This window comes from Micromesistius poutassou, assembly GCF_964030765.1.
Source record: "Micromesistius poutassou genome assembly, chromosome: 9".
NCBI classification, from domain to species: Eukaryota; Metazoa; Chordata; class Actinopteri; order Gadiformes; family Gadidae; genus Micromesistius; species Micromesistius poutassou.
The window spans coordinates 10,657,121-10,669,362 of record NC_140279.1 but is presented as its reverse complement, the minus strand read 5'-3'; the positions used below and the strand labels follow the sequence as shown (position 1 = coordinate 10,669,362).

General features: G+C 49.2%; 1 protein-coding gene across 3 annotated transcripts in view; it reads right to left on the bottom strand.

Moving 5' to 3' along the window:
* Window positions 1–1,316: 1,316 nt before the first annotated feature.
* kif1aa (kinesin family member 1Aa) overlaps window positions 1,317–12,242 on the bottom strand; it is a gene marked incomplete at both ends in the record, with an annotated part of 43,875 nt that continues 32,949 nt past the window's right edge. For 2 of the 3 annotated variants that reach the window (XM_084472988.1, XM_084472989.1), the window contains 12 exons: window positions 1,317–1,359; window positions 1,816–1,934; window positions 3,512–3,704; window positions 4,213–4,353; window positions 4,469–4,584; window positions 4,857–4,928; window positions 5,139–5,333; window positions 5,746–5,891; window positions 6,127–6,188; window positions 6,451–6,584; window positions 7,268–7,382; window positions 10,908–10,934. In XM_084472988.1, coding sequence (XP_084329114.1) covers window positions 1,317–1,359; window positions 1,816–1,934; window positions 3,512–3,704; window positions 4,213–4,353; window positions 4,469–4,584; window positions 4,857–4,928; window positions 5,139–5,333; window positions 5,746–5,891; window positions 6,127–6,188; window positions 6,451–6,584; window positions 7,268–7,382; window positions 10,908–10,934 — 1,363 coding nt within the window. Of the gene's footprint in view, window positions 1,360–1,815; window positions 1,935–3,511; window positions 3,705–4,212; window positions 4,354–4,468; window positions 4,585–4,856; window positions 4,929–5,138; window positions 5,334–5,745; window positions 5,892–6,126; window positions 6,189–6,450; window positions 6,585–7,267; window positions 7,383–8,328; window positions 8,353–10,907; window positions 10,935–12,242 lie in introns of all 3 variants that reach the window. The other variant, XM_084472987.1, reaches the window with a different exon arrangement.

Sequence of the window (12,242 nt, the reverse complement as noted above, 5' to 3'; positions counted from 1 at the left end):
CAGTAGGTGTAAATCTGTGTTCCTCATGTCGTGGATCAAGAGGTTAAAATGCGTCGGGATGAGGTGAGGGTGTTAATGTTTAATAAACTCATGTTAAAAAGTGCGGGGTGCAGAAATTGCACGTTACTACAACTTTAGAAATATAAATGCCTTTTATAAATAAATACATGCAGAAATAAATAATAAGACCTGTTAAGATACCTAAATATATCACATTTTAAGATAGATAAATAAAGGGGGGGGGGGGGGGGGGGAGTTATTGAGATTAATCTGTTGATTTTCCACGGAGGGACAGCAGATGAACTGTGAAATGAACAGCAGAGATGAAACTTTTTCCAGTCTCACCAAAAACATTCTTTAACCCCCTGTAACTGACTCAACATCTGGGGTGTTTCTGACATTAGGACATTATCCAATCCCACATCTGAACCAGAAGTCAAACACAAAGTTTTAAAGTCATAAATTCAGCTGTCTTGTATATATGTATTTTTTTTCTATCAGTAACCCTATAATGTAGTATTTAGTTTTAATGCAAACCAGTTTGAACACTGTATATACCGTAGTTCTAGCATAATGGAGAAGAATCCAAACTTTTTTCGTATTTTACGGTTGATATGCAAATGAAGTGATTCTTATCGCCATGGCAGCCGTAAGTAATGGATACAATCGCTGCTGCTTTTTTTTGTTTTGTTTTGTTTTTCAAGGAAGGAACAAGTTAAGCTCAGAGTGTCGCGGACAACAACTACAATCACCACACGCAAGGAACCTGACACAACAAACTGCTGCCTCGCGGCACCGCACGCGCCGTATCGCTCACACCGTACCGCACCGCGGCATCGTACCGCGATATCGTAGCTAACATCTTACGGCCATATCGTAGCTTACATCGTACCGTGATATCGTAGCGTACATCGTACAGCGATATCGTAGCTTACATCGCACTGTGATATTGTTGCGTACATTGTAGCGTAGATCATGGCGCAGACTGTAGCGTAGATTGTACCTCGATATCGCAGCGTACATCGTAGCGTACATCGAACCACGAAATGGTACCTTCGTCCTTGAACGGAGGTCAGCTAAACCCAGAGAACGACACAACAGCAGCAGCAAAAGGCTTGACACACACGGGGGCCCGGGGTCAAGGGGTCAGGGGTCAGGGGTCGGAGGAGTTCAGGGTCTTGAGAAGGCAGGTAAGGAACTGAGCATGTGCGGGTGTTGGTGGTGACGGTGGCGGTGGTGTAGGAGGAGGTGTGGAGGAGGAGGTGGGGTGAGAACTTTCTACAGGGTCAGTCTTTGTGTTCCGGGGGACCAGAGTCTCACATCCTCAGTGGTCCTGCTCTTCTCCGGGACAGCTTCGACCTGACACACACACACACGCACACACCCACACACACACACACACACACACACACACACACACACACACACACACACACACACACACACACAGGGGGAACGCTCTGTGAGATCAGGTGTTAACTACAATAGAGAACCATATAGGCAGACACTAATCTGATACTAATGTCAAATAATATGAGGGCTGGACCATCAAATCTTCGATGGGGGTGTTTGTCTTTGTAATAAAAATTCCATATTCAACTTCTTCTATTGTATCTTCTATTGTATTTATTCTATATTACATTTCAACACAAACGAGTGAGGTATAGTGAACTGCGTTGGAATGAAGAGAAGAGTGTTTGAACCAAATGACCGATAGCCCCTCAAAAGACCCTCCCCATCTCTCCTCTAGGGGACGCCCCCCTCCACCCCCCCCCCCCCATGCCCCCCTCCCCCTGCAAGTGTGTGGGGGCGTACCTGATGGTCCCGGCCAGCAGGGGGTTAAAGGCGTACAGCCAGTCGTGCATCTCCTTGTCGCTGTTAGCCTGGAGGAGAATCCCCCGGTGCTCCGTGCACACAGCGAACGTGTTGGGGGTCTGCCAGAGAACCCCCCCCCCCCACACACACACACAGACACACACACACACACACACACACACACACACACACACACACAGACACACACACACACACATGTACACACGCACACAAACACACTCTGATTCAGTGTGGAACACCAGGGCACTATGTGTACTGGTCAGATGGAGAGTAATAGAGAGGAAACTACAGAGATGGAGAGGAATAGAGGTACAGACAGATAGAGAGAGATGATAGAGAGAGAACAATAGAAAGACAAATAGAAACAAATAGAAAGGCAATGTGCAATAGAAAGACACTTATTATTATTAGACACTTATACGACTTATTGGCTTAGTCCAACTATGATTGGATTACTAAAATGCATGTATACACCTTAGTCGAGCTATACTCGAATCGAATTGGGTTACTCATAGTCGAATTAAGACCCCTAGATAATGTGATTCATAGTCGAGCTAAGCATGCATGTACGGAGTCGAATTGGATTATGCGTTGAATTGCGTTCTGTGCATGCTTGAGATCTTTTCCCGGGGCCGTGAGCCGGAAGTAGAAGGAGACGATAGTCGTGTTGTTGTTGTCGACGTCGGATAAGGGATAACGAGAAACTGCGATTTATTTAAAAAGGTGGCGCAGAAGATGGAGGAAGCCGGTGAATGTAGTTACCCCCTATAAGAATTGTGGCGGGAGAAAGATGTTTTCAGTAGACAGCTGTCAACTCACTTTGGGTCTGCGATTTATTTAAAAAGCTGGCGCAGAAGATGGAGGAAGCCGTGTGTTGTGCCAATGTAGTTACCCCCTATAAGGAGTGTATCATCATCAACATGCATTCAGTACACACTACGCTTCGATTTAACCCAAGGCTGAATTAAAAGTACATGTTTTTCTAAATGTTGCTCATCTACGAGGTTGTAAAATAACTACGATCTTTATTCATTCATTGCGCCGCGGCCGAACTGATGGGGGTATTCTCTGATATTATGAATCTTACAGACTGCGTCGGGTTCTCCGACTCTCTGGTACTTCCACAACAAGTAAAGACTCCTAGTCGGGTTTATCTCGCCCATGGGGAAAAGGAATTGGGGGAAATTAACTTTGGCTTTGACTCTCTGAAGTCCAGATTGAAACGCGACATGGAGGAGAAAACAATGTTTCAGCAGACAGCTGTCAGTTCACTTCGGGTCCATATCATTCAGGTCGGAACAATGGAGTGTCCGAGAAATGATATGGACGCGAAGTGAACTGACAGCTGTCTACTGAAAACATTTTCTCGAATGCCGCCTGAGTTTGTTGTTGCTGGTAACGTAAAGAGGTCAACCGGTGGCTCTATTACCACTAGCTGAAATGGGCACAGTGCCACCTATCGTACCGGGGCATGACACGCTTCGGCCAATAAATCGATTTACTCACGCCATGTATATGCAAACAATTGCAGTTGTCCAATTGAGGAGCATAGTCGAGCTATGGCTTTAATCGAGAGAGAGAGAGAGAGAGAGAGAGAGTGAGAGAGGGTGAGAGAGAGAGAGAGAGAGAGAGAGAGAGAGAGCCAGAGAGCAAGAGAGAGAGCCGTTGTCCTCACCTTGAGCATGGCCTGCTGGTCCTCACTGTACTCCACCTGGGCGGAGGAGAGGTTGAGGATGGCACGCTCCACCGTGTCTCGCTCCGTGTTGTAGATGTAGACGTAGGGGCGCCGCACCACCACGTAGCGCTTCACCCAGCCGCTGGTGTTGGGCTCCAGGAAGTGGAGGTAGCCCTTCTTAGACACGATGGGGCTGCAGGGGGACAGGGAGAGGACCGGGATGCTGTTACCATGGTGACCAGGATGCTGTTACCACAGCGACCAGGATGCTGTTACCATGGCTACTAGGATGCCGTCTCCCAGGCCACCAGGGCGGTCTCACACACGTTTGAACCTTATTTTAATGCACTGCCATTTTACATTTACATTACTTTGGAAGCAGACAACGCATATTATATATTCTTCAATTCAAATATTCTGTGCTGCCCTCCTCCTTATTTCCCTTACTCCTGATGTCCTCCTCTCCACCTCTTCCTCTTTCTCCTTACCACCTTCTCCTCAACACCTCCTCCTCTTTGTCCTCTCAACCTTGTTCTCTATCTCCTGTCTTTTGCTCCTGCACCTCAGGGTGGTGTGGTAGGTGTTGGGGAGAGGTTAGGGAGGTGTTTGGGAGGTGTTAGGGAGGCATTGGGGAGGTGTTGGGGAGGCGTTGGAGAGGTGTTGGGGAGGTGTTGGTGAGGTGTTGAGGAGGTGTGTCTCACCTGACTCGTATCTCCTGGATGTCCGGAACGAACCTCCGGATGCGGGGGGGTTTGGTCTCGACGGGTGCGCTCTTCTTCTCTCCTCCGTTCTGCTGGGCATCGCGACTCGGGCTGGGGGCCCGGGAGCGGACCGCAGGGGGCCTGGGACGGAACACATACACAGGGGTCATACAGGGGTCACACAGGGGTCACACAGGAAACAGGACGTAGAACACGGGGTTGGGTGGACAGAGGGGCAGCACATCCAGCGACTGACCTGAGGTCTGTGTAGGAGCCCTCGACCAAGGAGGGGCAGGTGGTGGACGGGGTGATGGTGTTGAGGGCAGAGCTGGAGGCAGAGTCTCTCAGCATGGTCACAGACATCTCAGAGAGCTGGAGGAGAACACAAGAGAATGAAGTGGAATAGAAACCAGGAGAACAAGATATTAGATAGAACATGTAGCAGACACTCTTATCCAACGTGACTTCCCTCGTGACTAAATTTAGATCCATGTCATAAAGGAGCAGGTGGGGGTTAGGGGGCATCTTGTTACTAGTAGACTGCTTGGGTCATAGGTTGGCACATAACGATAAAGGCTGGATAAGCAAGGTGTGTGTGTATATATATATATATATATATATATATATATACACATGTTTTTTACCTTGCTCTCGCTGGCGCTGATGCACACGTGGCTGTACTCTCTGTTGAAGGAGTGGGTCAGCAGCCGCAGACACTAACACACAAAGACACACAACGCGTTAACGCAACACGTTAACACAGCAACATCACAATAACACATCACAACAACAGCTTGACATCAACGGAGCCATCTTAGTTTTTCACGATTTTGGCATCAGCAAAAAATAAATGCTGAGATGCTGTTTTTATTCCCTGCTTCAATGGATTATTTGCCTGTTTGCACTAGCAGCTAGGTGTGGCTAACCTTAGCGGCTAGCTCCCTCTGCCTCTCGCTGTGGAAGTCTGCGGCGGGGGAGTCCAGGTCGGTCTGAGGCGGCTTGGGAGGAGCCTCCACCTCCTCCTCCTCCTCCTCGGTGACGCTGGCCAGCGGCTCCAGCCCCAGCAGCAGGGTGGACTCCAGCTTGGCTCGGAGGAGCAGAAAGTGTCTGGTCTTCTCCACCTGAGAGGAGGAACAACACAACCGTTAGTCCAACGTCAACGGCTGGTGGTCCAACATCAACAACAGCTAGTCCAACAGCTAGTCCAACATCTGGAACTGCTAGTCCAACATCTACAACAGCTAGTCCTGGCTGAGAATCAAACACAAATCGTTCATCGGCAACAAAACACAAAAAAGGAACAATCAAACATTGAAAGGAGTAAAATAAAAAATAATAATATTCTGATATATTGTCATTCACCCAGAAGTGTAAGTCTTAAGCCATCCAAAGTGTTGCCAAACCCATAGTGTAAGTGAATCCCCCTCCCTAAGTGCCAAACATTGCCACAGTAGAAGACATTCTAACATTAAAACCAAACCACATGGTTAAGGGTCACTGGCCCTTTAAGGCCGGCCCCTGATTGGTGCGTACCTCCTGCAGCAGGCTGAGTTTCTCCAGCTCCCATTGGTGCTCCAGGATGAGGCTGTCGCTACGCGGCCGCCAGCCTGCCAGGTTCTCCTCGCCACGGACGTACGCCACTGACGTGTCCAGCACACGCCGCCTCCGCCGCTGCATACCTGGGGACAGGTGAGGTACGGAGTCAGAGGTACTGGGCCTTTAAGAGCCCCTGACTGATAGGGGGGCGGGGTCAGAGAGACTCAGCCTTTAAGAGTCCTCGACTGACAGGGGGGGCGGGGTCAGAGAGACTGAGCCTTTAAGAGTCCCCGACTGACAGGGGGGGCGGGGTCAGAGAGACTGAGCCTTTAAGAGTCCTGGCCCATGGTAGCTGTGCAGTGTTGGATCCACTCCTACCTGGGCTTCCGGCGTCCGCCAGGTGACACAGGCTGACCTCGTACACGCCGGTAACACGGTTGCTAGGGGACAGAGAGATGATCACTCAACATTCAAAAAAAACGAATGAAAGAACCAACAGTTACCAACAATAACACCACAAAGAACTACAAAAGACTGGACACACTGTACACAGTCGTAGCAGCTTCATTAAAACAGACACACACACACACACACACACACACACACACACACACACACAGTGGTAGCAGCCAGACAGTGGTAGCAGCCAGACCCAGAGCCCCCCAGCGTGGCGATACAGCAGTGATACAGGAAGGTGTTTACCCCTCGGTGGCGCGCAGGCTGCCCGTGCCGAACAGCGTGCGGATGGTGTGGGCCGCCGGCACCTTGGTGTCCCGGGAGTAGAACACCATACACACATCCTTGGTGATGGCCGTGGGCAGCGTGCAGTTCTCCATCTGACACACACACACACACACACACACACACACACACACAGGGAGACGGGTGCTTGGTTACGGGGAGTCGTGGTTACCTGTCTGGATGTCAGGGTGGGACATGATGGATCAGGGATGGATGATACTGATTTAGTTAGTTTGGTTATGGACGTCAAACTAAAATCACTGTACTACAGTACACAAAGCCAGTATACCCGCTAGGGTACTGCTGTACATCAGTGTTATATTAGGCTGGAGTACTGCAGTATTACAGTACAGTAGAGTATTCAGTGACCTACCACCTCCAGGTAGGCTGAGAGTAAGCAGTAAACTGAAGTAACCAGTACATGATGCTGTACACTAGTACCTTATGCTCCACACCAGTACATGCATCTTACACCAGTACAGTACTACAGTAGTACCTCCAGGCTGAGGTAGGCTGAGGGTAGTAAAGTACCAGTACACTACAGTACAGCACTACAGTAGTACCTTCAGGTAGGCTGAGGGTAGTAAAGTACCAGTACACTGCAGTACAGCACTACAGTAGTACCTCCAGGTATGCTGACAGGTTAATAAACTACCAGTACGGTACAGAACAGCACTACAGTAGTACCTCCAGGCAGGGGGAGAGGGTGATAGAGTACCAGTACAGTACAGTACTACAGTAGTACCTCCAGGTAGGGGACAGGGTAATAAAGTAGTACCTCCAGGTAGGCCGACAGGGTCATGTAGATCTTCTCTCCATAGGGCGTGACGCGGTTCAGCAGCAGGGAGTTGTGCATGGAGCTGTCCCAGGCCGCCTCAAACCGGTAGAACGTCCTGACGTAGCAGGAGGGGTGGTGGAGGCATGGTGGTGGTGGTGGCGGTGGTAGGATAGTTGTAATAGTAGAGCAGGAGTGTAGTAGTAGTAGTAGTAGTAGTAGTAGTAGTAATAGTAGTGGTATAGTAGGAGTAGTAGAAGAGTAGGAGTATAAGTAGAGGTAGTGGTAGTAGTATAGTAGTAGTAGTATTAGAGGTATAGTAGTAGTAGTAGTAGTGGTCATGGTGGTAGTGGTATTACAGTGGGAGAGATGGACAGAATACAATAGGTTATCAACTGCACCAGAAACCTGAAGTCATTCTAACATTACTTTCTCTTATGGTAAACAACAACAACATCAACAACAACACGTATTTGACATGAAGACAGATGAACATCAAGACCCCGTCTCCCAGTCATCCCTTAAGGACAGTATGAGTATGAAGAAGGCCCGGACGCCTCCCCCTCCGGTGTCACAGCGGGGGGCCCCACAGCTGTAGCTCATCTCGCCGGGCCGCGTTTGATTCCAGAGGTTCCCAGCGGTCCCAGCGGCCCGGCCAACGCAGTGTGTGGAGGCCCCGATAGTGCTGTGTTTCACGGCAGCACTGGGACCCGGCGAATCCAACGCACCCGTGGACGAGGCTGAGGTTACCGAGGTTACAAGCTACACCTGTGGTCACCCGACGCTGTGAGGACCCGAGGGGAAACCGTCAGACCGTGAAGTCGATCGAGAGAGAAAACGGGGGGGGGGGGGGGGGATGACGCCCGTGCCACCAGGACTCTGGTGCACCGCAGGGCACGTAGTGATGATGTCATCAGAGGAGAGTCGGAGCGATGGGGAGGAGACAGAGATACAGATGGACGGACGGACGGACGGACGGACGGACGGACGGACGGACTGTCAGACGGGTGAGACGGACAGACGGGATAGACAGGCAAAGTGATGGCAGGGTGGTGATGGAATACCTATGGTCAACTCCAAGGGAGGTGCTGAGGAGAGAAATCACCAAGGTAATGGTGAGATACAGGAAGTATGTCGAGGGAAGAAACAGGAAGTGAGTCGAGGCGAGAGATACAGGAGTGTTGAAGTTGTGTTGTTGATGTTTTGGTTTGTGCGGCGCGGCATAGACGGTACACTTTCATTTATTCAACCTTTTAAAAAACACCCATGCACACACCATCAAGGTCCTAGTATATTAATGTTTCTTGGTCCACTCCCAGGTTGACTAGGAGACTAAATCTGCTACCCTGAGTAATATACTCATCCATCTGGTTCTAGGTATGCTCCTAGTTCTGCCATTGAGACATTTAAGACGCACTTTCATCCAAAGCTACGGCTAACACAGCGATGGGTCATTCTGGACGATGAGAGGCCACTCCAGCTCAGGGGTGTTTACAGGTACAGCCGGGACCAGCACAGATCCAACAACCTTCGCACCCTCCCCTGACGAGGTCCATTGGAAACACATGACCGACCCTTGAAACACGTTTTATTTCTGTTTTGCTCCATGATTTAATCCATACGTTCTTCTTGCACACCGCTTCCAGTGTTTCCCACAGCGAGAGCTGAGACCAGTTATGTTCCTGGCGGGACGCCCGGCAGGCAATGCTTTAAATATGAACCGGTGGATTCAGACCAGAGCCAATGTTTCTGTGAGCCATTAAAAGACTTGACGCTGGGTGAAGCTTCTCGTGCCGAGCTCTGCTGGCCACGGCCTCAGGTGACCACAGGACCTAGTAGAGTAGTAGAGTCACATCTACTCTGTACTGTACTGTGGCTCTGTACTACAGCACTGCAGAGGGACAGAGAGGAGACTCCTGACCTTCACCGGGCCTGGGATGAGCAGAGGATCTCTCCATGGAGACACATCTGCTCTGTACAGTAGAGGGACAGAGAGGAGACTCCTCAACAGCACCAGGGGACACCCACACTTTTTCAGAGACCTACAGTGAGTCCAGATACCTGTTCTCAAGAAGTAGGTAGGGGTGAAGGGGCATCTTGCTCTAGGGTACCTAACAGGTAGGCTTGGGATAATGGGGTTTGAACCCCAAGCCTTTCAGCTGGTAGTCCAACATCCTCCCCTCAAGGCTATCCTGCCCCCACCTACAAGATGGCCCCCGAACGGCAGATATTATGTTAATAACCAAATAATTAAGGAAGAGGAACACACCGTGTGCTGCCCAGACGGAGATGATCACACACACTGAGTCACAGAGGCACATGTGTGAGTGCAGCGCGTGACGGCCCACGTTGGAGAGTCTTGAAGCACTTGAAAGGTCTTTTTACACAGCTTTTAAAAGGGGCCAAGACCAGGTTTAAGTCATTGTGCTGGCACCACTTGTGTCAACCTCTCCTTCGCTCGCGCTGTGGACTTCACAGAGCCCAGGTCGCTTGGCCAGGTTCTGAGGAACAGTTCACCGCATGGGGGCGGAGTCACACCACGGGCGACCAATGAGGTCATGTTGAGTTCCACTTGCTGGTGGTGGCTTCAGGCCGGGACCACCTGGAGCCAGTCTCTCAGGGCTCTGCAGAGTCAAGCTTCTCTGGGGTCCTCAAGAGTTATTAAAAACTTTCTCGTCGAAGAACAGCAGAATAAGTCGTGGAGTTCTTTCTCATAAACACTTAAAGACAACAGGATCCATTGATGCACAGGGAGGGCATGCTGAGCTGTGTTACCAACCTCCTAGAGGGCTCATTAATAATGATCAGCTCTGCGTCAAAATGTGTACGAAATAATGTTTTCGAGCTTCAGATATAATCAATAGTCAATTGTGTGAAGAACGCCAATGTGCAGATTTGGACCAATCAATCTTGCCAAAGATTGCCAAAAGCAAAACAGACTGTATTGTTCTGAATATTGCAAACATTAAAATATAAACACATTGCTGTGTTTTTCCTTTTCAGGAAAGACACTTCGGTGAAATGGCTCCAATCAATAAAGTTTAGACTGAATCTGTACTGTTCTCTAGTGGCCCTATATATATATATATATATTTTTTTTTTTAAGTACAGACCTATCTTTGGGAATCGAAAGGTTCACTCTGTGTTAATGCTTTGTTCTACCAGTTGAGCTAGACAGGGAAATTTAACCCCTAACCCTGGCAATGCTAATGCCTTGCTGTACCAGTTGAGCCAGAGAGGGAATCAAAGCCAGCCATGCACTTCCTGTGGATCATCAGCACTTCCTGTCAAACCATCCTGCTCACCGCCAACGCCAGCTCAAACACGCTCCGAAAACACAACACTAGAGAGAGAGGTGGGCACATGCACAGCTGGGGATTGCATTTCCCATGATGCACTGGGAGGGAGAGAGGGAGGGAGGGAGGAGGGAGGGAGGGAGGGTCGGGCAAGCAAGAGACAAATGCCGGAGAGATTATCAATATAATAATAATCTGGAGGAGGAGGAGGAGGAGGAGGAGGAGGAGGAGGAAGGAGGAGGAGAATTTGGAATGGAAAAATTCTTAATAAAGAGATAATGATGAGAATGATGATGATAATGATATGGAAATATGTTCTATATTGAAGAAGACGGCGTATCAAATACCTAGGCATGTCCGAATCAAGAAACTGTCTGTAAAACATAAAACAACATCGAGTTAGTGGAGAACAGCGGCATGGGAGGTCCTGCTGTCTTCAGGCAACAAAGGTGGAGGGAGGAAGCCATCTTGAGCTCATCCTAACCTAGTGACAGGGCCTCCAGTCCCCCCTCAGACCCCCTGTAGACCCCCTTATCCCCTCCTCCACCCCCTCATCCCCATCCCCCCCCCCCCCCCCCCCCCCCGGTCCCCTCCTCCACCCGATGGTGGAGGAGGTAGTCAGGTGTCGTCAAGCTTGGATGACACTTGACTACAGTCTCTAGGGAACCTTCCCATCAGTGACATAGTGTGGTGGAAGTGGTCAGTTTCTGTGTGTGTGTGTGTGTGTGTGTGTGTGTGTGTGTGTGTGTGTGTGTGTCTGTGTGTGTGTGTGTGTGTGTGTGTGTGTGTGTGTGTGTGTGTGTGTGTGTGTGTGTGACTGTGTGACTGTTTGTGTGTGTGTGTATAATCTCATGCCCGCCTTACACAGACTGTCAAACAACAGTCACTATATATTTTATATACAATATTCAGTTTATAATATCAAAGCATTGAAATGGATGTTCAATGTGCGGTACTACATATTGGGGACCAGGCTAGATTAAGGAACATGGGGTTCTACTGGGATTAGTTATGGTTCTAGTGGGATTATGTTATGGTTCTAGTGGGATTAGGTTATGGTTCTAGTGGGATTAGGTTATGGTACATGGTGTTCTATTGCGGTTAGATTACGCATTCATTAATGTATCAACCAATAAATTAATTTAATTCAACCAAATTAGACCACATCTCTATACACATGTGTTAACCCTGAATCCTCTTCTATGGTTAGTTATTTACGTTAGTTACGCCCCACATGTTTAGAATGGTTAGTTCAAAACAAGACAGATTGCTACTTCGTGACGTGCTCAACTTTAATTATATAAAGCTAATTATCCACTGATTGCATCGTTAAGGGCATGCAGGCATCTAGCGTGCACTGCTGTCACGCTCTGTCTGAAGAGCGGGTGAAGGGGGTGGGGGGGGGGGGGCTGAAGTGCCACGATGCAAGGTGACGGTGCAGTGATAGAGGCATGACATCATAACATGGGGAGGGTGGTGCAGCCAGCCAAAGCATAATAGACCCTACACACCTTCACACCAACACATCCACTCACCCACACACCTTCACACACACAACTACACACCCACACACCAGTAGCTCCTTCTACTAGCCCAGTGACAGAAAGATGACGGTGGTGTAAAACATGTGTGAGATCCAGGCCATGCAAACTTTCTGTTTGTTGGGTGCTTTTAGTGCATTG